Here is a 27,017-nt window from a genome sequence, read left to right on the forward strand (position 1 = left end):
TCAAGCCGCCTAAAGCCCTCTGGGCACCCGCCTTCGGCCCCGCCCGGGGAGAGCGCTCTGGGGCCGGCCCCGCGGAGCCCGCCGTCGCGTCCTCAGCCTTCCGGCCCACGACCCCTGCGCCCCCGCCCCGCCCCAGCGCCGGCTCCCGGAGGACCCCGCCCCGGGCGCTGTCCCCGGCCCCCGCGGAAGGTTCGCGCCCCAGCAGACCGACTCCCGGCCGCCCTGGCCTCCGAGCGGTGGCAGAGATTAACCCCTGACGGCCCACCCAGGGGGTGGGGGGCAGCCAGGCTCTGGGTATCGGGGCGTGTGCGAGCGGGGCCCTTCTTCCCGAGACTTCGTAGCTTTCATCAGACTCCCAGAACCTCTGACTTACGACCCCCTCCTCTAACCCCAAACTGCCCTCTTGCCATTTTAGAGATGAAGGTATGTTCTAGAACCTACAGTGGTGATGTAAACCGTGAGCCACAGGTGCGAATGGGTCATAAGCTCAAAGATCCGATTTTCACTGGCTACTGTCCCGAGCGGGAAGAGCGAGCAGAAGGTGAGTCTCGCTTTTAGGGAGCGCGTCTAGACGCCAGGCTGTTTGATTAAGCCCTACCTGGCCCGAGGTGGGGCACCGGAAGGCGGACAGACTGACACACCAGCAAGATCAGGTTTGAAATGCAAACCGCCGCCACTTGGCCCCAATTAGAGGCCAAACCTTTTATGTAAACAAGGAATAATTAGCTTTGGTAACAGAAGCGTAAACAGAATCATCATCCATTGATTCGCTAATTGCCCTTCGGTCCCTTGACAATAGCCTGTAGGTCGGATTTACTCTGCGAACCTGAGGTACAGGTTAAGGGGGACTGCACTCTCAAATGCGGGGAGGGGAGGTCAGCTTCCCCCTACCCATTCCCTGCCAATACCCGCCAAGACCCTCCTGGCTTTCAGATCCCCTTTCCCTCGGGAAGCAAATGCGCTCTCCTGAAAGGAGGGAGGGCCAGGCTCAGGGGTTTGGGTGGCAAAGCCTTGCTGGTGGTGGGAGGGTTGTGGAAAAGGAGTGGAAGGCCAGCTGGGATCATTCAATTCCTGGACACTGCAGTTGCTCAGAGAGGTGCCCGTCTTCAGCTCAGAACTCACCAGCCTCCAAGTCCCCTTGTAGGGAGCACTTGTCCCTTCATCCCCCTCATCAGGTGCCTTCCTGTTTGAAGTCAAGTTGTGTGACTTCTGTGTTTTTGAAGCGCAGCCGGTTAGACTCCCGGGTTGCAAGATGGCTGGGAAGTTACCCAGAGGCCCGCTCTCCCTCTCGCCCCACCACAACCCCTGGGCACATCCAGCTGGCAGGGGCAAGAGACCAGCAGAAAGTTCTCACACAGGCACTTGGGAGCAATGCAGTGCCACCAGCACCAAGCAGCTTTCTCAGCTCCAGAATTTTCTATATGGGAAGCATATCGGGGTGACAGTGCCCCCACCCCAAAGGTACATTTGCATAGCAGTTAACATAGCTTTGGGGAAACATCACAAATGTCCACATCAAAGCCTGGGGCCGCCCACTGTGCAAGCTGAGGGGGAAGGAGGACTGCAGCCCCCCAGCCTGCCCAGGATCTCGGGATCCTAGAGCATCTCAAGGCTGCCCAGCCCCCGGTAGCACCTGGAAAGGTGTGGTAGCCGTGATTAACAGCCTCGGTTGGTCCAGTGAAGGACCTGACCCATTTTCTGTGGAGGCCCCGGAGGGTGACCAGCCTTATCACCCTCCCCTGGGGACCCTGGGCTCAGAGCTAAGGCACCCTGAGATGCCACATCAGGCACTTCATCCTGATGTTCTCCCCCAACACACCCCCCCCACCTCCTACCCTGCCCAGAGACAGTACCTTTGTCAAGGACGGGCCCAAAGATGGCCAGGCTGTCGTCTATGGTGGTGCAGTTCCAGCGGCGGCCCCGGAACTGGTGCTGGCACTCCTGGATGCCCAGCTTCACGCCCTCTGCCACACTGGGCATGATCTCGATGTAATTGCGACAGAAGCGCAGTTGCTTGGGGACCAGGCCTGGGATGGAGCCGCAGAGCAGAGGCTGAGAGCCCAGAGATGTATACTGCTGGCCCAGGGCCAGGGACCTGTGGGCACAAGAGGACAGTGGCATTGCAGGCACAAAGCACAGCCCATCATGGGGATCATTTCTCCCCCAGTTAGCCCTCCAGGGTAGGTGGAGCAACAGAGGGCCCATGAGTCTGAACCTGGCACCTGGATGCTGCCCTGAAGGGCAGAGCTCCGATCTGGGCCAAGTCAGCCCTCTGACATGGACATGCCCAGCTTGCAACAGAAAGACCAGCAGAAACCTCTTGTGGGTGCCCTTGGGGACCAGTGCAATTCCGTGAAGAGAACTCAGGACTGGAAAGATGGTATGGGGGACCCAGGTCAAGCCCCTCCCAGGCTCTGGGCCAGATTCCCTGAAGGGCATTGAAGGGATTGTTCTAGGCAACCTCCCAGGAAATCTAGCTTTTGGGGCCACATGAGACTTTCCATGACCCATGGGAAGGAACCCAAAACTAATAGGAGGAGGGTTCCCTGCCCCAGCTCAGAAAAAGCAGAAGTCTCAGGCCCCACAGGGAGCTTACATACAGCAGTCAGGTACCCCACACAAAGTGATGGCAACTGCCTTGGGAAGAGGGTCCAGAAGACCCGAGGCAGATCAGGAAATACCACGCAAAAGCCTTCCAGACTAGACACAAATGAACCAAACGCCTGCCATTTAGCAGCTCTTACTATGTGCTTGTTCTGGGCACCAGGGAGGGCATGGTGCCCATCCACCTTAGGCTGGCTCAGTTGTCAGAGGGATGAGGCAGCCCCCAATCTGCTATTGTTTATTCTGGGGGCAGGGACTGGGGAACCAGATCTGGGAGTTTGGATGGTGACATTTATGAGACATTTCCAGATCTTGAGCGTCAAGCCCTTTTAAAGAGAAGGAAGGGCAGGTGACCTGCAGGCCTGACTTACCACAGAGAAGGGCTATTCCTGAATTCCTCCTTGCCTGGCACTGGGCTGGCTTTTCCTTGGCTTTGCCTGACTGAATCCTTGTAACTACCCTGTGACATAGGGGTGTTATAGCAGTCCTGGGTTCAGATGGCAGAGCCTTGCAGGTTGAGAAATGAGCCCAGACCACAGAACAGCTAAGGAGTTGATCAATGGACCCCATGCCTTCCAACCCCAGAGCCCATGGGGCAAACCAACTGCGCCACCCGTCCTTCTGGGCAGTGCCTGCCTGGGTCCTCATGGGTGGGGGTGGCTGCAGGCCTGGCCTATCTGCATCCTGGGCCTCAACACTGAGCCCATCCATGCCTAAGAAGGACAGAGAGGTCAGCCCAGAGGCCTCTAATGAGCACATGCCCACAGCCCCGGACAGGCCCCTCAAGGTTGTCCTCTCCTGCCCTGTCTTGTTTGCAGTAATAAATAGGTCAGTGTGCTAACAATGGTAATCAAATCCTGTTGCTTATTATGTGCTGGGCTGGTTCTGACTGCTCACATTATGTAATCTAATCCTCACAGCAAGTCTGTGAGATAGGTCCTTCATTATCATCGTCATCGTCCCATTTCACAGATGAGGAAACTGAGGTCAGGGAGCTAAGTAACCCGCCTGTCTGCAGGACTGAGCATTGTCAGAGTTAGGCCTCCCTCCCGTCTGCCTCTCCTCTCTCCAGGTGCTCTTAACCAGCATGGCCAGCCCTGTCCCAGTGGCCCTGCCATCACTGGGGGAGGAAACTGAGCCAGGTTCAGGCAAACGGCTCAGCACAGCGCTATCCTGGGAGTGAGCTCAGGAGCAAGGCCCACCCTGGGAAGAAGCCCAGGCCTTTCCCACTCCCTCCGCTGACCTTTCGGACCTAAAGCCCCCGTATAGGGACAGCTGGGGAGTGGAGCTGAGGCAGGATAGGGGATGTGCCACCCGATGGCTACAACTGTTTGCTCATGAGTGTGAGGCCATGAGGGCCGCTCTAAAGGAGTACGGTGGTGATTGCCTGATCTCTCTTCATACCCTGGCCTGGTCCCTGCCTATCCCACCACAGCACGGGAAGACCTGGCGCCCAGTTCAGAGCCTCGGTGTCCCTCCTTTTTGCCAGAGTACTCCCCGGTCTCCCGCCACAGGTGCCTGGGTCCCTGCCTGTCCCTGGAGATGTAGACTGGCCTGCAGTGCCCACGCTTCCATCAGCCTGGCCTCCCATCCCCTCTGCACAGTCACCTGGGCCGGCCTGTCCCACCATCACCTCCATCACCAGGACAGCTGCCCCACATCACTCCCCATTTATTGGTCTGCTCACCAGCCAAGCCGGGTTCCCAAGGCTCCAACTTGCCTTCACCCAGAGAGATGAAAGTGGGGCCCAAGGGGCACTTAGGGATCTTCCCACCCCCTCCCCCAGTACTTTTATTCCTCCTTCTCCCAGCCTTTGCCCTGCACCTGTCGACAACTCTGTAGGCCTGGGTACCCCTCAAACTAAGTGGGAGGCTGAGCCCCGGATCAGAATCAGAACCTATAAGAGAAGCCCTGAGAGAACGCAGAGTCCATTACACAGATGAGAAAGCAGAGGTCCCCCCTCCAGGAGAAGGGCCTTGCAGAGGCCATACAACTAGGTGAGTGCAGTCCGGTTAGCTGGCTGCCATTGCACGAAAGGGGGGCTGAGGGGTGGCAAAGCCCCTGCTGATGTTTCATTTCCACTTGGTGAGGCTGCTCCTCATCCCAACCCTCCATGGGGCTCCTTCCTTTCTGGTTTCACCATTTCCCTCCCACAGGGTCCCAGGCAGCTTGCCCAGCCCAGCAGAACCCTGAGCACTGGGCATTGGGGCTGGCATGGCTTGGTTGGCTGCAAAGGCCAGTTGCTTCCAGTAGGGAGATGCCATGGTCCCTTCCACTCCCCTGAGAGTCACCAAGCCCTTGCTGGCTGAGTGCTTCCTACAACCCAAGCAGGTGTTCTGTCCTCTGCAGTCACACTCAACACTGGCAGCAATAGCAGCGGCCGTTTATTTAGCACTCACATGACAGGCACGTTGCACATTTTATCTCATTTAATCCTCACAATAGTTCTGGGAGGTGGCGCTGCCACCCCATTTTACAGCCGGGGAAATGGGGGCACAGGGAAGTTGGGTGACTTACAGAAGGAAGTTGCCAGAATGCAGACCCTCTGAGAATAATGCCCAGCCTCAGAGCTGATGCGTCCATGTCCCGCCTCCCACCGAACCCGCTTCCCCTGTGCTGCGCAGCCCCAGCGCACTGCGCAGCCAGAGCCAGGCTGCCCCGGTCCCAACCCAGCTCTGCCAGTCCTCGCTGTCACTCTCCAGTGGTTTACTTCACCTCTCTGTGCCTCAGTTTGTAGAGTAGACATAATGGGAAATACAAAGTATATGAAACACTGGGCACATAGGAAGCACTCAGTAAATGGCGTTCGTTGTGGTGGCCTTGTGTTTAGGAGCTGTCCCCAGCCCTGTCCTCTGCCCTGTCATCAACTTCATTCCTCCCGCCCTCCCATCCTTGACTTAATAGAACACATCACATTTTCAAAGCCCCTCCGTCTGTCTCTGGGAAGGATGCCTTGGAACAGAGCAAAGCTGGCCCCTTGCCCAGCAGTTCAGTCCTGACTGGGGTGGCTGAGCAGATGTGCGATCTGGCTGACTGTTAAAGGTGACCCAAAGGGCAAAGGCAAGGGTATGAAGATGTCTCCATGATGCTCCAGTCAAGGGTTTTAGCTCAGATCTGGACATCCTGCCAGTAATTAGCAAGGGCCTCTGCGGAGGAGGGTTTAGCTCTACAAGCTGGTGTAGGGCTAATGAGGCTGTGGCCACGGGATTGATTTCTGCAGGATAGCTGCCCTCCCCCAACGTGCCCTGCCACCCGACCCTCAGCCAGCTACCCACACACTACTCACCTCTGAAATTCTGCCTCCACAACTCATGTTCATTGAACTCACAGCTCCTTGTCCCCATTATTGAAGGGCACGATCCCCTGGGGGAGGTCACACAGTGAGCCTCACTCAGTTCTTCATACCAAAGTGTGAGTGGCTTTGATGCGCTGTGTCCAGGCTGCGGAGGGGCCGGCAGCCCGGCTGTTTCACACCTGCATGCCTCGCACACCTGAGCCCTCCACCTGCGTGCGGCTCCGCTGCCCGAGCCCGGGCCAGCATCTCACCCAGCCTGCACCTCTGCTCCTGGGTCGCCTCCCTTCCAAGGATGTTCAGGGGCTCCACACAAAAGTAACCTCTTCTCCCTCTGGATTTTGCCTCTGCCTTATTCAAACTTTCTTATCTCAAAATGCTGAGCTGATTTATTTCCAATTCCCCCTGGCTGTGCTAATGTAAGTTTCCGAGGATAGAGGCGGCATCTCCTTCCATTCTCCCTCAACACCTTCTTCACAGCGCACACACACACACACACACACACGTGCACCTGCACACACACACAGACACCCACACACATGTGCACGTGCACACACACACACACACAGACACCCACACGCACGTGCACGTGCACACACACACAGACACCCACACACATGCAGACACACACAGACACCCCCACACACGTGCACGCGCACACACACAGACACAGACACCCACACACGTGCACACACACACACACACACCCACACACACGTGCACGTGCACACACCCCCCCCAAAAGGCCAGGCAGTGATAGGCACGTGCTGACTCTCACGGGAGGAACGAAGGAACAAGTCCTTCCCCACAGGCCAGGCTGCTCACCATCGTCAGCCCCTCATCCCCACTCCTGAGGCCTCCGGAGGTTCCACCTACACACAGAACAAGACTCCTCAGTTCCGCTGAGGAAGTTCCTACAGTTAGGACCTGAGACAATGTTTAGGCTCCCAAGGGACACAGGGACCCGCCTGGCACTGGCAGCTGATGAGGGGGAGGGGGGAGGGCACTGCCAGCCTTCCCAGCTGGGCAGGGGCTATTTATACCCAGCTCCTGGCCCTACCCTGCCCAAGCACCCTGCCCCCCTCCCTCTAAAGACAGCTCATCCTCCACCCCAACCACCCACCATGCAGCTGGGCTAAGGACAGACACAGGCAGCCAGGTGGATGGGCAGCAGGTGCCAGCCAGCACCAGGCTGCTTGTGAGACCCCACACTGACCTCTCAGGCTGGACTTCACTAAATACCGTGAACAGCCTCATCAGACTCTCCCTCGCCACTCAGGTCACTCACCTGTCCCCAAGGCCTGTCCCCAGAGGGCTGGAGATGGGCCTGCATGGTGAGCACAGAGCAGAGATAAAGAGTCCAACCGAGGAAGTCAGGTCAGCCTACGTGTTGGCTGGATGTGTGTAACACCAACAAGCGCCCTGTGCAGTGTGTCCTGTCCCAAGACACTGGCATTGTTGACCCACAGATCCTGTCATCCACCCAACAACGACCTGCCCTGCTGCTGGCTGGCTGTGGGCCCTGTGCCCAGGGAGGCACACTGTGCTGTCCCCACCGTGTTTCCCTTAAGGAACCATTTGGGTTGGAATCCTGCAACCAGGAAAGCAGGCATGGAAGGGCTATGGTCTCGTGTCTCCAGAGGGCTCTGGGCACCCTTGTTTATGTATGGGGAGGGGAGGACTGGGAGAGGAGGGGAGGGGTGAAGGGGTCAGTGCTCTGAGCTGGGACCCAGGTTCCAGGTGAAGAAGCAACTAGAAGAGCTTCCGAGCCCAGGGCTCAGGACTTGCCGGCCATGACTCGGTGCCAGCATGCAGACGGGGGGCCCCACAAGAGCGTTAATTATGTGCAGTGACTGGAGGTGCCTGCCCTTGGGAGAGTAGGTTAAAGTCTTTCCCTGGTAAACAAATGCCTCTTCACTCTACACACATCTGAGTGAGGACTGAGTCGGGCAGAGTGCCTGCCCTGGGAACACAGAGATGGATTAAGCCACACCCACGGAGCACCCAGACCAGGAGGCATCTGACACAAATAGACCAGTACTTTCCCAGCACCTACTAGGCCCCGGTGCCATGGGGACCATGAAGAAGTGACAGGGTCCTGAGGCCCTTGTAACTCAAAACCCAATCACCACCACGCCAGAGAGCCCTCGAGACCAACGGCTGAGCAAGCAGCAGGGAGGCCAGCAGGACAGTTTTGGCAGGACAGTTTTGGCCTCGGAGTCTCGGGCCTGGTGGCCCATCGCAGCCCCCTGGGGGCAGGTTTCACTGGTCTGGGGTGGTCTGGGGACAGCTGGGGCTGAGCACCACCCGTCAGGTCTGTAGCTGCAGGTCTCAGGACAGTGTCATTGGGAGCAGAGAGTAAGGATGGGTAGCAATGGGTCACCTGGGAAACAAAAAGAAGGAGGACCAAAGGTGACCAGGAAGATGGAGATGATGTCAACCAAGAGAGGAAACTTAAGAGGTGACACAGGTCTGGGAACAAAGAGAAGGAATTTTGTGGGGCCACTGAGCCCTCCAGGCACCACGTCCAAACAGGGTTGGAGGTGCGGAGCTGGAGCCCAACAGAAAGGCAGAGGCTAGAGATTCAGATTTGGGAATCTTTGTCCTGGAGCTACTAATAGGATGATGCTTAAGGCCTCGTCTCCCACAGTGGGTGAGACAACCGGGAGCCTCGTGGTGGAACGTTGGATGTCACCTGCCAAGGGAGGGACCCCAGCGGTGGCTCCAGGAATGCAGGGCTCCCCTGGGAGGGAGGGCACCAGGATGGGGGCCAGGACCTCACACCCACAGGCTGGAACTTCAGGCCAAGGGGTGGGGAGGGCTCTCCTGAAACCCTGCAGGAGGCAGGCTGGTCGGGCCTGGCTCTGCCAACATTGGCATTAAGTGCCCGGGGTTGGCTCCTGTTTCCTGATCTTCTTGATCAGGTCGCACAGAGGCGCGTGGCCAACACAGTTGGGCAAAGTGAGTCACCTCGCTCTTCCTTCCCTCGGCTCCTTCCCTCTTCTCCTTTTGTCCTCACCCTCCTCCCCTATCCTCAGCCTTCAGTCCCAGGTGGGGCCTCCCAGCCTGACCAGTCTCCCCACACCCAGGAGTGGCAAAGGCCACCCTTCTCTGGCACCTTGGACCCGGAGTCTGGGCCTCTCCCTCAGGTTGGCTTGGGTGAAATCTGGGCCTTCAGACTTAGGTCAGCCCTTCCTGGATCTGTCACGTCTTCTGTGTGACCAAGGTCACCATGAGAGTGGCAGGAAAGAAAGGTGGGGGGCTGAGGTGAATGTGAGGGAAAGGGGTTTATTACAGGCCAGGGTCCACAGTGCCACGGGTGAAAAAACCCACACACCAAACCCCCCCCCATCACCAAAATGAAAGCAAAGTGAAAAGCCATTTCCTCCCATTGGGCAGCAGCCCCCAGGACTGGCCATGGGTTGGGGGTGGGGGTCTCATCTTTCTCTCCCTCCCTAAACTCTCCAACACGACCCACCGGCCCTACTGGCCAAGTGGCAGCTTCTACATCCTGTGAGTGGCTTTGACAACTCCCCTCTGCCCCTCCTCCCCTGACTTCTGGAGGTTCCCTTTCAGGGCCCACAAGGCCCTGCGAGGAGGTGAATGAGGACCACCTGAGAGCCTCGAGGGACCACATGAGGGGCTGAGGGGCGTGGGCAGCGTTGAGAAAAGCTGCAGGGGTGGGTCAAAGACTGAGTTCCCAGTCCCAGGGAAGAGGGTGGAGGAGCTGGCCCTGCGCTCCATCCTGGGGAGCCCTGTGGGACGTTTCTTTGGGGAGAAGGAAGGGAGGGAGGGAAGGGCGGGGCAGAGCCTGGGCTGGAATGTTACAGCTTCTGTTCTCCAAAGCAGCTCCCAGAGCGCCTGGCCTGCGGCTCCCGGTGCATCTGATAAGATGTGACAAGGCGGCCTGAAAAATGTTGAAACCTGTAAAATGTTTCAACCTGTTTTTGTTGTGTTGTGAACATGAGGGTTTTTTTTTTTTTTATCCTTCTCTCTCTCAATTTCATAGGAAAGTGGAGTTGATCAGAGTGGAGCAGGGAGTGGGTGGGGGGATGGGATTGTCCCCTTCAGCCAAATTGGGAAGCCAAATTGGGAGGCGGGGTACAGAGAGGATGGTCAGACCTGGGGAGGAAGAAAGGATGAGAACTGGGAGAAAGAAAGGGGTGGGGGTAGGGGGCTGAGAGAAGGGGCGGAGGAGGAGGAGGAGAAGGGGAGGGGAGGAGTGGAGGAGGGGAGGGGTCTGCAGCATTGGGCGCCTGTCCTGGGCAGCCCCAGCTCCAGCTTAGGTCCACAGGGCTGTGTGCTCCCTCAGCACCCGAGAGGACGCAGTGAGCTGTGGCCATCTTCCTTCAGCAGGACTGGCCCAGGAAGAGTCCCCAGGGGCCACAGAAAGGCCTGAGCCCAGGTGGGTGTCCGAGAGAAGTAAAAGGGGGCTAGGCCTGGGACCTCACTAATGAGACACCCCCAAAGGGTCTCCTGAGAGGCATCGAGAGCACACACAGGTGGACAGTGTTTACAGGTGGAAACAGCTCCCAAGTGCACTTATTTTGCCGAGCAACTGAGTACTCGCAGGTGAGCTCAGAGAGTCCTGACCTTCTGAGCGAGGAGCTGGGGTCCAGCCTGGGGCCCAGCCCCGTAAAGGGTTGATATGCTGTTTCACAGAGGAGGCAATGGAAGCCCAGACACGGTCAGTGACGGGCCTGGGATCACAACGTTCCTCCCCTCTGTCAAAGTTCCCTCCAGTGGGACCGGTCTTCCCATCCGAGGGATACTGAGCATCCTAGAAACCAGGGTGGGCCCAGGGGTGTCTGGAGTGCTCACTGGGCACAAAGTAGATGCTTCATAAAGGCCTGTTGAATGAAAGTCTCTGCCTGAGACACTTCTCCTGCTGGTCTCTTGCTAGATGGAGAGGATGGTGGGTGACACAGGAGTCCCTTAGAAAGGCTTTAACGCATTCTGTGACCTGCCACACACATTGCTTATTCCATCACAGTGTCAGGCCATAGAACATCCAAGTTGAGTGGAAACTTGGGCATTATCCAGTCCAGTGCCTCAGGGCAAACTGAAGCCCAGAGACACTATGGGACTTGCCCAGGGTTCCTCCACTGGTTGGTGGCAGCACCGGAAGTACAGCTCGGACCTCTGACCCCAGCCAGAATGCTGTCTCCCTTACAGCATGCAGTTCCTTCTCTGAGCCTCAGGTCTCAGGGCTGGGGCTTCATTCATTCCCCATGCATTTCATGCCTGGGTGTTAAGGCAGCCTCTACCCTCCTCCTCAGCCCGCCCCCCAGAGGAGAGACATTCCCGCAGGTGACCACTGTCAGTGGGAGTGTGAGAAACCCCACGTGGGGTGGAAAGCAGGAGGAATGGAGTGCCGAGGGGAGAGGGGCTGAGCACAGCAAGGAAGACATCTTCCATGAGGTGACATTGGAGCTGGGCTCAGCTTGGACACCTTTTACCCTGGAGCTCTACCATTTGTTTCTTCACTTCCCACTCCCCCAATCATATTCTAATTTAAGCTTTCCCTAAACCATATTTGCATCTTTGGCTCATTTCAGCCTTTTTTTAAAATTTATTTTTATTTTTTATCCTCACCCAAGGACACTTTTCCATTTATCTTCAGGTAAAGTGGGAGGGGGAAAGAGAGAAACATCGATGCAAGAGAGACATGTCAATTGGCTGCCTCCCACACGACACTGACCGGGGCCCGGGATGAACTGCTACTGAGGTATGTGCCCTTGACCAGAATCGAACCTGCAACTCTTCTGTCTGTAGGCCGGCGCTCTAACCGCTGAGCCAAATTGGCCAGGGCTCATTTCAGCCTTATAACACTTCTCCCCTTCCCAACTGCCCCAGCCACTAAGTTCTGTAAGGCAGGGGTTAGTCTTCCACTTTACAGATGAGAAAATGAGGTCCTTAAAGGATTTGGTTGCTTGTTCTGAGAAGCCAAGTCTGCTGGTTCCCAGACCAGGATTTTGCTGGGTTCCTACACTACTTTACCCTTCAAGCCCAGTTCTGGTAAAAGCTAAGAGCCTGCCCAGCACTTTTGTTCACTTTGGACTCCTATTCATCCATCAAGGTCCAGTTTTTAAATTCCCTCCCATTGTGTCCAGTATAAATTGCATTTCCCAGCTCTTATACACACCTCAGCAGTAACCTTAAATACATTCAATTGAATTGTCCATTTACTCTCTGTCGACTAAACTTCAATGCTTTTGAGAGGAGGCATGATTTCACTCATTTTTTGTAAACTGAGCAGAGTGCCTGGTTCACCAGCAGGCACAGCATTCCTGCTCCTCTCGTCAAGCTGAACAGCTCCACCTGTTACCCCAGCCATCCTCCTAACCCGGTCCCCCAGAGACCCCACGGGCTGCCACCCAGCTAAGGGCAGGTGTCTGGGGCTTATTACACAGCTGCTGGTTCCACAGTCTGGAAACCCTTTGTTTGACTCTTAGGAAGAAGCCCAGGAGGGAACATGGAAAGCAGGGCTGCTCTGCTGGGGTTTACTCTCTGAAAAGCCAGAGCCTGGTGAGTGTCTTTACTCAACACGCATTTCCACTAGGCCAGGCCCTGTGCTGGGCCCTGGGAGCAGAGACATATACATTGGACACTCCTGGTCTTGCAAGAATACAGCTGGACCTGGAGGCTGCTCCCAGGTAGCCCATCCCCCACCCCTTCTGGGGCCCAGATGCCCACCCACCCCCTTTCACAGCCAGACAGCACTGACCACCAGCCCTGGTGAGGGCTGAGGACTCAAGGACGTCACCCACCTTGACTGTCCCACCCACTTCCTTACACCATGCCATTTGGAGGACCAAAGACATGCATTTACCAGCTGCTGCTGGGGGCAGGGATGAGGCTGTGGCATCAAGGCGCCCACATCACCTGGGGTGGTTTTGAAAAATACAGACACCTGGGCTCCAAAGTCAGCCCTGCTGAATCAGACTCAGGAGAGGAATCCGGGAAACTGGATCATTAAAAAAAAGGGGGGGGGGGGCTCTGGCCCTGGCCAGGTTGGCTCAGCTGTTAGAGCGTGGGCCCACAGACCAGAGAGTCCCGGGTTCGGTTCCTGCTAAGGGCACGTAACTGGGTTGCAGTTTGTCCCCGGCCCTGTTTGGGGTCTGTGGGTGGCAGCCACTAGATATGTCTCTCTCACATCAGTGTTTCTCTCTTCCTCCTCTCCCTCCCACTCTATCTGAAGATATATTTAAAAAAAAAAAAAAAAAGAGCTCCTCTGGAGTGTGGCAGTGGCACAGTGTAAGATGACGTAATACAAAGTTCCCAGAGTCCTTAGGACATTCTCCCGCCTAAGATGTTTAACCTGACTCTCACCAAGCTCTCAGAGGTGACGTTTGGGTGTCAGGAAAACATGAGGGATAAAGGAACAACCCAAATGACCCTATAGGGTGGGAGGCAACCAGACAAAGTCAGGATGTGGGAGAGTCACAAGGCTACAGGGCTGACCTCTCCAAAAAAATCAGTGTCATTTTCCTTAAAAAGTGTGTGTGTGTGTGTGTGTGTTGGGGACAGCGGGAGAGTGGGGAGGGATACATGTGGCAAAATGCTGAAACAGTTGAATAGGAGAATGTATGTATACTGTATGTATAGTCGCAATATTTTTTTTTCTGATTGACAATTTTCATAAAACTTTGAAGGAACAATAACAACCCAATTTCCAGCCAACTCGTGGGGCTTCTTGGACCCCAGGCAGGGCTGGAGCCGGGCGGGCGGGCGGGCGGGCCGGGGCCCCTGGACGGCGGCAGGTGCGCGCGGGCGGGGCTGCGGGCGGGCGGAGGCGCGGCCCGCCGGGCGCTCAGGGCGACGTGCGCTCGCCGCCTTCCTCCCAGGTGGGTATTTCCCCGCCTCCCGCGAGCGCTTCCCCGCGCCTCGTCCCCCCACGGCGCTGAGCACGCGCAGGTGAGCGCCCTGCCCGGCACCTGGACTTCCCCGCTCGGCTTGGGGAGGCTCCCCGCAAGTTCAAAGCGGTGGCTGCCTCTCCGGCCCCCTCCCCATCCTCGGGCAAGGCGGCGCAGCGAGCCTCAACACCTTCCTCCGCGCCTCCGAGGCCGCGGGCCCGAGTCCTGCCCGCTGCCGGGCCCTCTGCGGGGTCGCCGCCCTCCCTCGGTCCTTTCTTCTCAAGGGCTCATTACCTCGGCGCCTGGGTTTTGCCAGCATTTACCCAGTACCCATTAGGAGCTGTATTCCGGGTCCACGCAGGGCCTCATTAAATGTTCCAGCCCTCAAAGGGGTAGGTCACTGGTTCTCAACCCTGGCTGCACGACAAATGACGCGTGGGGGGACTTAAAACTACGGAGGCCTGGGCCCCACCCCCAGAGAAACGGATTTAATTGGTCTGTGCTCCCTCCTGCCTGCGGTATTCTTCTTTCGCCATTTTCAGGGGAGGCGAGGTGGGGGAGCACTGTCCTGGGTCACAGACAAAGCTCAGAACCTGCCCCCAGTCGCACGCGGTGGCGGGGCCGGGCCTCCTCGCCCTCGGCCAGCCCTCCCGGGCCCCACCTCCTCTCGTTGGCAGTATCCCGTGCATCCTTTCCAACCAAGGTTTTGTTCACTTCTTCCCAGGAGGTAGTCCACTCCCTCCTGGCCTCCCTCCTGGCCTCCCTCCTGGCCTCCCTCCTGGCCTCCCTCCTGGCCTCCCTCCTGGCCTCCCTCCTGGCCTCCCTCCTGGCCTCCCTCCTGGCCTCCCTCCTGGCCTCTCAGCGCGTCTCCATCTCCCCAGCGGCGGGAGTGAAGCGCGCCTGGTGGTCAGGTGCGTGGGCCTGGCCCTCCACTGCGCTCGCTTAGGTCCAAGTCACCGGCCAGCCCGCCACCGGCTCCTGTTCTCTGTGCGTTACAAAGACGCGCGCTAACATGCATTGGAGAAAACAAGATAGAAAGTCTATTTCAAAAGAAAGCATTTCTTCCTACAACCTAATGCTTTATTTGATGACTCCCTGCCCCAGCTTTCAACCCTCCCATGTATCCCCGGTTTTTCTGCCCTTATTCCCCCTCTTCCTGGTTGCCAGTTCATGTTTCTTAGCCTGGCCACCGTGTCTGGGAGTAAGGGAAATTCTCTCTGCAGAGACGCAGGCCACCAACAAACACTCTTGAGGTTCAAGATACCAAGGCCTTTCTCCTTCTGGGGGTTGCTCATCTTGCCCACAGCTACTTTTTTTTTTTGTCTAGGACGCAGAGTTCCCCACTCATCTCTCACTGGAAATACTTTCTCTCCACAAGTCCATGGTGGAGCCCTCCTGGACATTCACCTCTTCTTGGTCTGTCTTCCCCCCCTGTGCCCTCCCCTCCGCTCTCCTCACTGTGCCCAGCGCCCTGTTGCACCAGCACCCCACCAGGCTGCTCTCCCAGTGCAGTGCCACAGGGAAGGTCTGTATGTTCAATCCTGTGTTCTAGTCATGTCCATTACAAAAGGAAAAATGAATTTCTTCCAAGGGCAAAAACACTTTGGACAGAAAAGATAAAATCATCACATCCATACACACAAATAGCAAACATTTAAAGTAAAAAGAATTTTAATGATCAATTTATCTACGAAAAGGACATGTGTTATGCATGAGGGGCAACATGTCAAAGCAGATTAGCTCCAGTTAAGGTTTCCTTGGAATCACCCTGCCTACGAGAAGACCAGGGTCCCAACAGACAGGAGGAGGTGTCTACAGGGCTCTGGGGAGATGTGATGGGGACATGCAGCGCTGTAAATGAAAGGGGGTGCTTTTAGAGGTGCCCACCCGATGGTTAATAAAACAATGTGGGTATATTCATTTAGGTAGAGAATGGTTAATAAGGGGGTTATGAAGAAATAATTTCTGAACTCTGCTATAAGTAAGGTGGTGAGAGAACCAATTTACTGAGGCACTCAGAATGGTTATTATTATTAATAAAAATAGCTAACATTTACTGGGCCCTGACTAGTGCCAAGAGCCATAGAAAGCCCTTTACGTAGAATATATCTTTTACTTTGCCAAAGAACCCTGTGAGCTTATTATTATCCCCACCTGACATGTGATGACATGGGTGCAGAGAGGCTAAGTAACATGTCTGGGGTCACACAGCTAGGAAATGGTGGTGCTGATGTGGCTAATAAAGCAATGAGGGGAGGCACTTACTAGGACAAGCTCTGTAAGGAGCATGTTGATGAAGGACTGAAGGCGGAGGGGAAGGGAATACTCAGGTCTGTCCGGATCATCAGGCTGCTCTCTGGATTTACAGTCCTGTAAACTCAAACACGAGGTCCCTGCCTATTGATCTTTTTTCTTTTGAATGTTGTCATGGATCTCCACACTTGAGCTTTATTTCACTGTATGTCCGACAAGGCCAGACCCACACGAAGGCATCCCCACAGGCGGTGAGGACTAAACCCAGAAGGATTTGTGTGTGAAACAGGACAGGTGGTTTCAAGACCTCTTCCAAGAGGCCAAACCCACTAGATGTCAACAAAGGTGGGCATCGACTTCCCAAAAGAGGTCTGGGTAAGTGACACACATTCCAGCACCTTCCAGTCTGCAAAGCGTTTCCCCGCACAGCATCTTGGCTAATCCTCTCAACAGTCCAGAGAGGTAGCTACTGTCTCTTTGCCAATGAGAAAACTGAGGCTCAGACAGAGGACCATAAGTCAGTAAGTGGGGTGGGGTTTGACCCCTGCTCCCCATCTGTCTGACTGAGATCCCTACTGTTGTCATGTTGCTCTCTGTCTAGATCCCACCCTTCGGTGATAACCAGTCCATTCCAGCAGAATGCATTCACTCAGCACCCAGTGTGTGCTCTGCATTGAATGGGCACCTTCCCCTGGTGGAGGGCACAGCCCAGTGAGCAGCCGCATGCACAGGAACAGAGGACAAGTGCCAGGAGACCAGCTAGCTCACCAACTGTGCTGGTGGCAGCAGGGAGACATGGGAAGGAGGACATGGAGTAGGACAGGGAACAGATAACCCATAAGACCTCTGGGGAATTTTTATGCCCTAAGAGAAAAGGAACGGGAAAGGCATTTGGGGGACATCGACGTTACACAGAACACTGAAATTCAAGGAGCAAAGGGAAGGAGGCCAGGGCCTGAGGTCCCAGCTGATGAGTTTAAATCCCACTTGCAGTGCTGTGGGGACCACCATGGGCCTTAAAGAGGCCCGGGTCCTGTGCAGGCCTGGTCCCTGGAAAGGAGCCTGTCAGAGCTGGAAGAAACACTGGAGTCATCTGGCCCAACACAAAGGCCCCCAGGAGGCCGTGGCACCCAGTGTTCACACCACTGGCTCTGTCGGTGGCCCCAGTTGGGGAGTTCAGTTGGGATCCTGTGGGGAGGAGCAGCCAAAGACCTCAGGCAGCGACGAGAAGGGGCTGCTACGGGACCCAGGGCCTCCTCTGCTCACAGAACACACTGGACCACCGTGCAGAGGACACAGACCTAAAATCCAGCACCTTACCAGGTCCTCACACTAGTCAAGCTTTTGACTGCAGTCTGTAAATTCCTGGGACCCTCTCCTCTTTCCAGGATGGAAAGATCTCAGCCCTTTCTCTTCCTCCCTCTGCCAGACACACCAACTGCTCCCACTCATGGTGCCTTCGCCTCGTGACACCTGCTGGGAAATCTTACCTGTCACCTGCTCTGCCCTCCCAGCCACACTTGGACTCGGGTCTGTTCTCGGGTGCTAAAGGAGTGCTCCCCTGTGCAGAATGAAGTCCCCCGACCTTCTCTGCTCCAAGAACAGCCTCCTGCGCTCATATCACCACACTTAGCCCCTCTCAAGGCCCCCACATCTCAGCTGTGTGGCCAGTCCTGCCAGTGTGGAAAGGAGGGAACACTGGACCCTGTGATTTCTGGGGTTCTCCTAAGTGGGAAAGAATCGGGTCAGTCTATGGGTCGGAGAAGGCTGGCTGGCCCATGGGGAAGGGGTTCGAGCATGCTCATCTCAGTAGTCAGAGAGGGCCCCCCGGTCCTGAGGCCCTTATGACCATCCCTAATCCGTGGCTGCTAACCCTCAGGAACTTTTCTGTCTTTTGCCTGGATAAAGCCACCACAGGTGCCCTGCCTGCAAACATTTCCTGGGCACATACAGGGCCCTGGGCAAGGTGCGGGAGTGATGATACCAAGCTGAAGGCCAGGGTCTCTCGGCCCGTCCTGCAACACTGCGGACTCCGGTGACTTCTCCACCATGTATCTTAAAGTGAGCCTCGGTATCTATCTCATTGGGTCTACCAAGAAGGTTCTGGCTGCCTGGCCAGTGTGGCTTAGTGGTTGAGCATCAATCCATGCACTAAGAGGTCACTGGTTTGATTCCCAGTCAGGGCACATGCCCAGGTTGTGGGCCCGATCCCCATTGGGGACATGCAGTAGGTGGCCAATCAATGTTCTCTCTCATCAATGTTTCTATCTCTCTCTTCCTCTCTCTCTAACATCAATAAAGAAAAGAAGAAGAAGGTTCTGGCAACAGTAGGCCTCCCAAATAATTTGTTCTCACCTGCTAACATTCACACGCACATAAGATCCAATCATGTAGTCCATGGATTTCCATTTTGGGGGAAGGAGAGAGGATTTAAAAAAAAAACAAAAAACTGAATTGGTTCTCGTGGGGTACTTATCGGGGCAAAGAAGTAGAAGTAGAAATAGAGGAGCTACCCAACCCTGAGCGGTAAGCAGCACCATGAATGCTTACAGGTCAGGACTGGCTGATCTGGGCCACCTGATCCATTGCTACCACCCGCTGCCCACCCTGTCCCTTTGGGAGGCCTCAGCTTCCTAATCAGAAAAATGTAAACATCACCTGCTTCAAAGAGGCTGGAGGGAGGAGTCCTTGAAACGATGTAGGGAAAGCTCTTATCACACTTCCTGGCACAATAAACGGCGATTGCTGTTGTTGTAAGTGCTAATACAGGCAATACCATTCTAGGTGCCAGTCAGTTTCCTGTGCTTTACAATATTAACTCATTTAATCCTCCCAACAACCCTGTAAGGGAGATACTGTTATCATCACCCCCATTTGGACAGGGAAATTGAAGGCAGAGATTAAGTGATTTGCCTGAGGTTACCCTGGTAGTTAGAGACACATCCAGTCTGGCTCCAGCGCCTGCCGCGCCTCTGGAAGGAGGCAGAGAGCGATCCATCATTCAGCAGCTGGGGACCGAGCACCGCTCATGGGAATACAGAGAGGTGAGTGTGACATGGTGCCTGCCCTGCAGGGGCTCCGGTCTCACAGGGAGACAGATGCCGAAAAAGAAAATTACAGGAGGCCTCATGTGGAAGAGTGATTCATTCTACCAGAAGTGATGGGGGTAGGCTTTGTGGGAATATTGTGGAGAGGGTCTGACACTGGCCAGATAGACCCGAGTCCTCGGGGTACACAGACCAGCTGGGCCTCGTTTCTGACTGCCTCGCAGCAGAGGAGAGTCAGCTGGTTGGCTGGCTCCTGGCTCGCTGGCTGGCTGCTCTGTTCCTTCATTGCTTCATGCCTTGGTGCATGCATTCCACTCAAGCCCCTCTGAGGTGGGTGCTGTGGGCTGGACTAGTTCACACAGGATGATCGGAAGGTCAGGAGACTCACAGCCAGATTACTGAGAAGAACAAGACCATGAGGACAAACTGACATATGACAGGGTTAGGAGAATCCTCTAGATCACTTTTTCCAAATGGGTAGTAGTTGTTACTTGGCTAATAGTTGTTACCTGGGGAGGGGGCACCCCAGGCTCTGAGGTTAAATACTTTGGGAAAACAGATTAAACCAATGAACCCTGCAGGTCCTCTCTGTGTTGCTAATATGCTAATGAGATGCTAATATGCTAATGAGCACCATTAACACCAAGAGGCTGGAAGTAGCAGGTGGCACTTCCCAAACTTATTTGACCCTGGCCGCCCTTCTCAGCAGGATTCTGTGGGACTGGTGTAAGAAACACACATTAGGATGTCCTGCTCTGGCCCCAAAGGTTTACAGAAGGGGGAGGGGGAAGAGAGAGAGAGAGGAGGTTGAGTCCCGGAAAGGTGGCAGCTCTGAGCTGGATTTGGAAAAATCCTGGGCCGGTCACAGGCAGGTGGAGAGGCGAGGGAAAGAGCTTTTCCATAGGGAAACCTGTTTCTAGTGGAGGCCCAAGGAAGTGGAGTTTTACCCCGGCAGGAAGGGAGGATGCGCTTTCAGAGCTGTGCTCCCAGAGGGAAGGAGTCCAGTGTTCGGGGGAAGCTTTAAGGTAAGGACTCACCTTCTGCTCTTCCTGAAGTGGCACCTGAGAGATGTTATTCTGGAACTCAGGCAGGTGGCCCCTGGGGACAAAGGACAGGGGCTGGGCCCTCAAAAGCAGTGGCATTGTTTTGGGGAGTGGGCAGGGTGTTCACAGCCCCTGAGGGTACATTTGAGGAGCAGAAAGGGAAGAGGTGGTGAAGGTGGCGAGGTGAAGCAGGGAAGACAAGTTAGCTAAAACTGCCTGTCACCAAATGGCCAGTGAGCCCTCTGCCCTTAGGCAGACGATATGAGGAGCTGAGGGACTGGAAGCTGAAGGCGGGGAGGGTTTCCACCAGACAGGCCAGACATGGGCCATCTGTTCCTCCAAATGCATGTGTTGACATGAACTCTGGGGTCCTAGCCCTGCCTCTGCTGCTCTGTCTGGGACCTTACAGCGGTACCACCTCTACCGACAAAGACCAAATCACATTTTATGGCTGCCAGACTGACAAAAATGATGTCCCTTGATTCCAAGTTTCAAAGCACAGATGAGTGCAAATGGGTAGAGCCTTTTTGGAAAACACCTTGGCATCAACTTGCAAAACAGAAGATTCACAAACCCTGCAACCCAAAGTGCAATTCCTGGTGGGTACCCCATGGGTATCTCCCTCATGGGCACCTCGAGATACTCATTCATTGACAGGAGATGGAAGAGACAAATTGTGGTATATTCAGATGATGGACTAGTATACAGCTATGAAAAACGAAAGAGCTCCAGTAATATCCAACAACAGAGTCTGAATTTTAGAAACATAATGCAAAGGGAGAAAAGCAAGTTACAGAAGACCGCATATAGTAGAAACTAATTTTATAATGCTTAAAAATAAGCAAAATGAAATCTATATTGGGTACATATTCTTCACTGGGAAAGACTTATTTTTAAGTGATGGAATAAACATGCAAAATTCAGGATGTCTGGAGGGAGATGGGCGATCAGACAGGGGGAGCCCATGGGTATATTTGGTGACCTTGATCACATTCCAGTTCTTCAGGGGTGTGGGGTGGCCCAGGTTTTCATTTTGCCATTATATCCTGTATACCATATAGTAGGTTTTCTCTCTTATGTGTCAAGTATCACATAATTAAAGAACAGTTGTTAGCAATTTGCAATAAAAAATATTTTGAGAACAAAATGTAGTACATGGCCTTTCTATGCCTCCGTTTCTTCCTATGGTTTAACAGGCCCCTCTCACCTGAAGGTTGGAAGCTCAGCTGCATCCCACCCAGGCCCCCTGGTACCCCAACCAAACCTACTCACTGTGCTTAGCAGGGCTGTCAGGGCCAGTGCCCAAGCCATTAACCAGGGCCATATGAAGCCCATACAGACCAGCCCTGGGAACCCCAGTAAAAGTCTAACAGATACCACATTGATCTACAACAGCCCCCCTTATTCACAGGGGATACTTTCCAAGACCCCCAGTGGATGCCAGGAACTGCAGAGAGTACCGAACCCTATATATACTATGCTTTTTCCTATATATACATACCTATGATAAGGTTTAATTTATAAATTAGGTACAGCGAGAGATGAACAATAATAATAATAAAGTAGAACAACTATAGCAATATTCTGTAATAAGTTATGCAAATTAATCTCTCAAAATATCAACATATCAAAAATCTTTTGAATTGTTTATTTCCAAAATTTTCCATTTAATATTTTCAGACCACCACTGTCCACGGATAACAAACCCTGGAGAACAAGCCTGTGGGTAAGGGAGAATATTGCACCCTTCCCTTCCTGGAACCGGAGGTCCTTGTGAGCATTTTGGCTGAACAGGACACCAGGACACAAGGTCAGGCCAGAGTCCACATTCTCTTGGGTCCCCTGGGTCACAGCGTCCGGCCACACGCCCATCCCTCACTCCTCCTCGCACAGGTTAGTCAGATGGGACACACAAGATAAAGGGTATGGCTTCCCTGATAAAGGCAGTGGGCATCCAGCTGGCCTTTTCTGTTTCGAAAGAAATTCAGATCTTTCTGTTCCGCGGAAGCCTGGCCTGGGATGGACTATTGTATAACCCTTGCTACATTGGAATGACTACAGAAGTCCTTAATTCATTCAGCACCTACTCACCTTTAACTCAGTTCCTGTGTACTATTGCTTTCTCTCTTCTTCTTCTTCTTTTTTTAATGTTTTTATTTACTTTTTTTAGAGAGAGGAAGGGAGGAAAGAGAGAAACATTGATGTGAGAGAAACATCGATCTGCTGCCTCCTGCACACTCCCCACTGGGGATCAAGCCTGCAACCTGGGCTTGTGCCCTGACCAGGAATCTAACGGGACCTCTCAGTCCATGGGACGGCACTCAATGCATTGAGCCACACCAGCCAGTCCCTATGTACTATTTCATTTCAACCTCACATTTCAACTGCCCTGAGATTAGGACTTTTACCCCCATTTTACAGCTGAACAAATTGATATTTTAAAGGAACTACCCAAAGTTCCACAGCTACAAAGTAGCTCATCTGAGTTTTACACCAAGGCCGGCTTGGGCCCAGAGCCTGCCCTCTATCTGGACATCAGGCTGCCTCCCTGGGGTGGGGGTGGGGAGTCTGGACCCTGCGGGGAGTCTCAGGATGAGGGGAAGGAAATGCTGTCCCAGGGACTGGGCACCAGCTGAGCCTGGACATGAGCTTGCCTCAGAGGCAGCCAGCTGTGTTGGCCAACACCTACAGAATTGCCAGCTGTGCTCCTGCGATACTCAGGCTCACTGGGGATACAGGGACGTATAAAGCAGAGTCCTGCCCTCAAGGGGCTGACACTCTAGTGGGGAAGACAAGACAGACGCACATGAAAAGGTGACTAGTGACGAGGGTCATCAGGTCTTCCCAGAAGGACCTCATTGAAGCATCCAGCTGGGGTTGCAAGGCCGAGCCTATGACTGGCAGCTGACCCTGTCCCATGACCCACCTTAGAGGACCTACTATGTGCCCTGTGCTATGCAAAGATAATGGAGACTTGGTTCTGCCCACGGGGGGCTCACAGATACCCCCAGAAGGGGGCCGCGCTGGGGCCGGAGCTGAGGAAAGGCGGCCCGGAAGAAATGGAGAATGAACTGTCCTTTGAAGAATGAATGGCAGTTCACAGACCTCCTTCCAAGAGAAGGCAGGAGCAAATGCCAAGGTCTGGAGATGGAAGGCACCACAGGAATAACACAGATAATAAAACCAGAGTAACAATGGCAAAACGTACTGGCGCCAGACCCTGCGCCGTCTCGCAGTAGCCCTCATTTTACAGAGGAAACCGAGGCTCAGTGAGGTTCAGATCAGCCAGCAGAACCACCAAGAGCCCAGGACTGATGCCCCCTAATGCCCAATCTTTTACCCAGACAAGCGAAGGCAGGTGGAAGGGGGAGGATGTCCAGCGAGAGCGGAGGGTGGGGTTAGGCAGGGGCTAGACGGCCGAGGGCCTCGGGGCGCGGCCATGCTGTGGAGTGGGGAACAACCCAGGCAGAGGTCCTGGCTCAGGACTCTTCTGATGGGGCCATCTAAAAACTCACCAAACACCAAGGAAGATCCCCTGAGGCCGAGAATGAGTAAGACAAGGTCCCAGTTTAACAAAAAGAAACTTGAAACTAAGAAGTGACCAGAGCCCTGGCCAGTTTGGCTCAGCGGTTGGAGCGTCAGCCTGTGGACCAGAGAGTCCCGGGTTCGGTTCCCACTAGGGGCACGTACCAAAAAAAAAGAGGTGACCAGAGCCCCGCCGGTGTTGCTCAGTGGTTGAGCGTCAACCCACGCACCAAGAGGTCATCAGTTCAATTCCCGGTCAGGGCACATGCCCAGGTTGTGGGCCTGACCCCAGTGGGGACATGCAGGAGGCGGCCAATCGATGTTCTCTCTCACTGATGTTTGTATCTCTCTCTTCCTCTCCCTTCTCTCTCTCCCTTAAAGAAAAATAATTTTTTTTTAAATAATAAAAAGGTGACCAGAGACTGCCAGGTGTTGCTAATGTATAAGGTCCACTGAGGATGAACCGCAAAGATGGAGAAAGTCAGCCCTCTGCCAGGTTCTGCTAGTCAGACCCTGGGCCCCATTCCCGCCCCATCCCCAAGCCTGGCCGAACTATGGGGCCTGGGGCAAGAACTCTAAATGAAGGCTCATCTGCCATGGGCCCCATATTTAAAAGTTTCATTTAACAAACTGTTAAATATAATATATTGTATCCAACTCAGTGAACTATACACTTATAATTTATGCACTTTCCTGTACGTAGACTTCAATGACAAGTGAAAAAATAAATCCCATCATGTTATCTTGGTCAAATACTGTATTCACCACCTGGAAGGGGGTTTCTCCACGGAGTTCTGTGCTAGAAATTGACGTGGGAGAGCCAGGCCCCAGCCTTCTGTCTGCTCCCCAACCCATTCCATACTGGACACTGCCTGCACCTCCCAGCTCCGTCCACAGGCCCTCCCCTCCCACCCCCTCAGCCCTAGGATACCCACCCTAGCAGCACGCCTGCCCCGACGGCATGAACCCCAGACAGAAGTCTGCACAGCCCAGAAATTGGTTCACAGCCATTTGGGCAAGACAATAAGGAACCTGAGCACTGGAGCATGTTTGGGGTGGGGGTGAGCTCTGGGTGGGTACAACCCCTGGGACCCCAAATGTCTTGCCCTGTGGGGAGGGGCTAAATTGAAGGGCCTGGGGCCAGACCCCTTTAGCCCAGATCTAAAAGCAGTTCTGGGGACCACAGCACTTGCAAAAAAAAAAAAGTAGAGAAGCTGGCAAGAGGTAAAGAGGGAGGAAAAGGTGGTTAAAGTTGTGCAGGAGGCAGAGGGATTGTTCTGGAAGAGGGGAGACTCGGCGAGGACTGTACCTTGGGCCTTGAGTGCACACTGAAAATCTCCAGGGATGCTCACGTCCACTGGGGACCAAACGGAACCTGGGCTCGGACTGTCCGGACAGACCGCAGTCAGCCCGAGGAGGGAATTCCTGGCGCGGCCTGACTGAAAGGGACGGGAGCCTGGAGGCCTGGCTTCAGAGACCTGTGTCATGGTTGGAGCACTGGGGCTGCCGCCGTGCAGCCTTGGGCCATAAAGTGCCTCTCTGGAGCCTCAGTTTCCTCATCTGTAGAATGAGGGTAACAAGAGTAGCCCTCCCTGGGCCTCTGGGAGGAGGAGTGCATGTATGAGCTACGTTTCCCCAGCTCACGGCCGTCCACTCCCGCCTCCTAGCTCCTGATAAAGTGGGGATGAAGATGCCAATCTTGTGGGGGCTATTCTAGCTTCAAGGACAGAGCCAGGGTTATGGATCCATCCTTCTGACACCGAGGGAGACTCCAGAATCCCTCCCGCAGTTTCAGTCACGGTGGAGAACCAGCGGCCCGGGGTAGGCGTTCTCTTTCCTGAAGTCACGGTGCTCGGTGCAGTGGTCTCCAGAGCTGCCGCCCGAGGGCAGAAGCAGACAGGTGAGAGGCTACTCACAGCTGAGAAGACACCTGGCTCCCTTCCTGGCCACTCTCCTGTGTCCCTCCTTTGAGGTTCCATCAGTGGATGGGGGCTTGGCACCTCCCAGGCCACGCTAGTGCCCCTCGGGGGTTCTGCTGACGGGAAGGGCCTGGATGGCAATGGGGAGCCTGGTGCTCGCCCTGTGTGACCTTGGGCCCGGCCTCCCTCTCTGTTTTCTCCTCTGTGCCCTACGGTGACAGCAGTTCTCACGATGGCTGCTGACATGGGCGGAGGGCGGGACAAAGGAGGTTGGGGGCCAGGGAGTGGGGAGCAGCCCAGATGGAGAGACCGGTTGGCACTGCCAGGCCTTTCTGTCACCTGCAGCAGGCAGCAGTGGTGCTGGCTGGCTTCCTGGGCGAGGGAGGTGGGAGGAAGGAGGTGTGACGAGAGCTGGGGGAGAGGGACGCGCCATCACCGGCCAGAAACAAGAGCACTTCCCAAGAGGAAAAGCTTCCGATGTCAAGTGTAGAATGAAGCAGGATGTGGGCAAGGAAAAGATGGTGACTTCCCTGAAAACAAGGCTTCTGTGGACTTGGAAGGAAAGCTGATGATAAAGAAACAGAAAGAGCCCCATCAGAATTCTTGCCACCCAAAACCAGTCAGGGCCAACTCCCCGGGATAGCAAGATTTTTGTTTGTTTGTTTTATCCTCACCCGAGGACATTTTTGCATTTATCTTCAGATAGAGTGGGAGGGGGGGGGGAGAGAGAGACACACACACATCGACTGGTTGCCACCCACATGACCCCAACCGGGGCCAGGGACAAACTAAACTACAACCGAGGTGCATGCCCTTAGTGGGAACCGAACCCGGGACTCTCTGGTCCGCGGGCTGATGCTCTAACCGCTGAGCCAAACTGGCCAGGGCGAGATTTTTTTTAAAAATTGTGTGCACCTTGCTCTTTCCAGGCAGGATTTGAAGTGGCTGAAGGCAAATATTCGGTCCAAAGGCAACACGTATTTAATGAGCATCTGCTATGTGATGCAGAGATCGGCAGTGAAAGTCGGTGTCTGCCCTCAAGCAGTTACACAAAAGACACAGACTTAAGTAACAATACACTGAAATCGAAAATCAGGACCAAAAGACAAATACGCCAAGTCAAGGTCAAGACAAGTGCAAGGATGGCTTGACTCTGGGTTTCCGAACAGCCAGGAAACCATGTCTGAAAGGAGAGACCACGCTAACTCCTCAGGGAGAAATAAAGCTAAAGACTGGATTGTAAAGGTCAAGTCAAATCTCATCTCTGCCAGAGACACTAACATGAGAATTGGTTTGGGCAAGAAAGAGGCTTCGGTGTGATCGCTCCCTGGTGTGTGTATGATGAAGGCGGGGTGCTGGGGAGCAAAAGACTAAATCGAACAACAAGGCTTGTAGCTGAGGAGCATGAGGGGCCCTGTGCTCTGCACCCCGTTTCACGGGTGGGAAAATGGAGGCCCAGGAAGCGGCAATATGTTCAA

At 54.6% G+C, this 27,017-nt stretch overlaps 1 protein-coding gene across 1 annotated transcript in view; it reads right to left on the reverse strand.

The window, feature by feature from the left end:
- Positions 1–27,017, reverse strand: part of WNT3 (Wnt family member 3) — a 43,106-nt gene that overhangs the window by 6,665 nt on the left and 9,424 nt on the right. The window contains exon 2 of the mRNA XM_036269379.1: positions 1,854–2,095. Coding sequence (XP_036125272.1) covers positions 1,854–2,095 — 242 coding nt within the window. The remainder of the gene's footprint in view (positions 1–1,853; positions 2,096–27,017) is intronic.

The sequence above is a fragment of the Molossus molossus genome, unplaced genomic scaffold, assembly GCF_014108415.1.
Source record: "Molossus molossus isolate mMolMol1 unplaced genomic scaffold, mMolMol1.p scaffold_m16_p_19, whole genome shotgun sequence".
Classification (NCBI taxonomy): domain Eukaryota; kingdom Metazoa; phylum Chordata; class Mammalia; order Chiroptera; family Molossidae; genus Molossus; species Molossus molossus.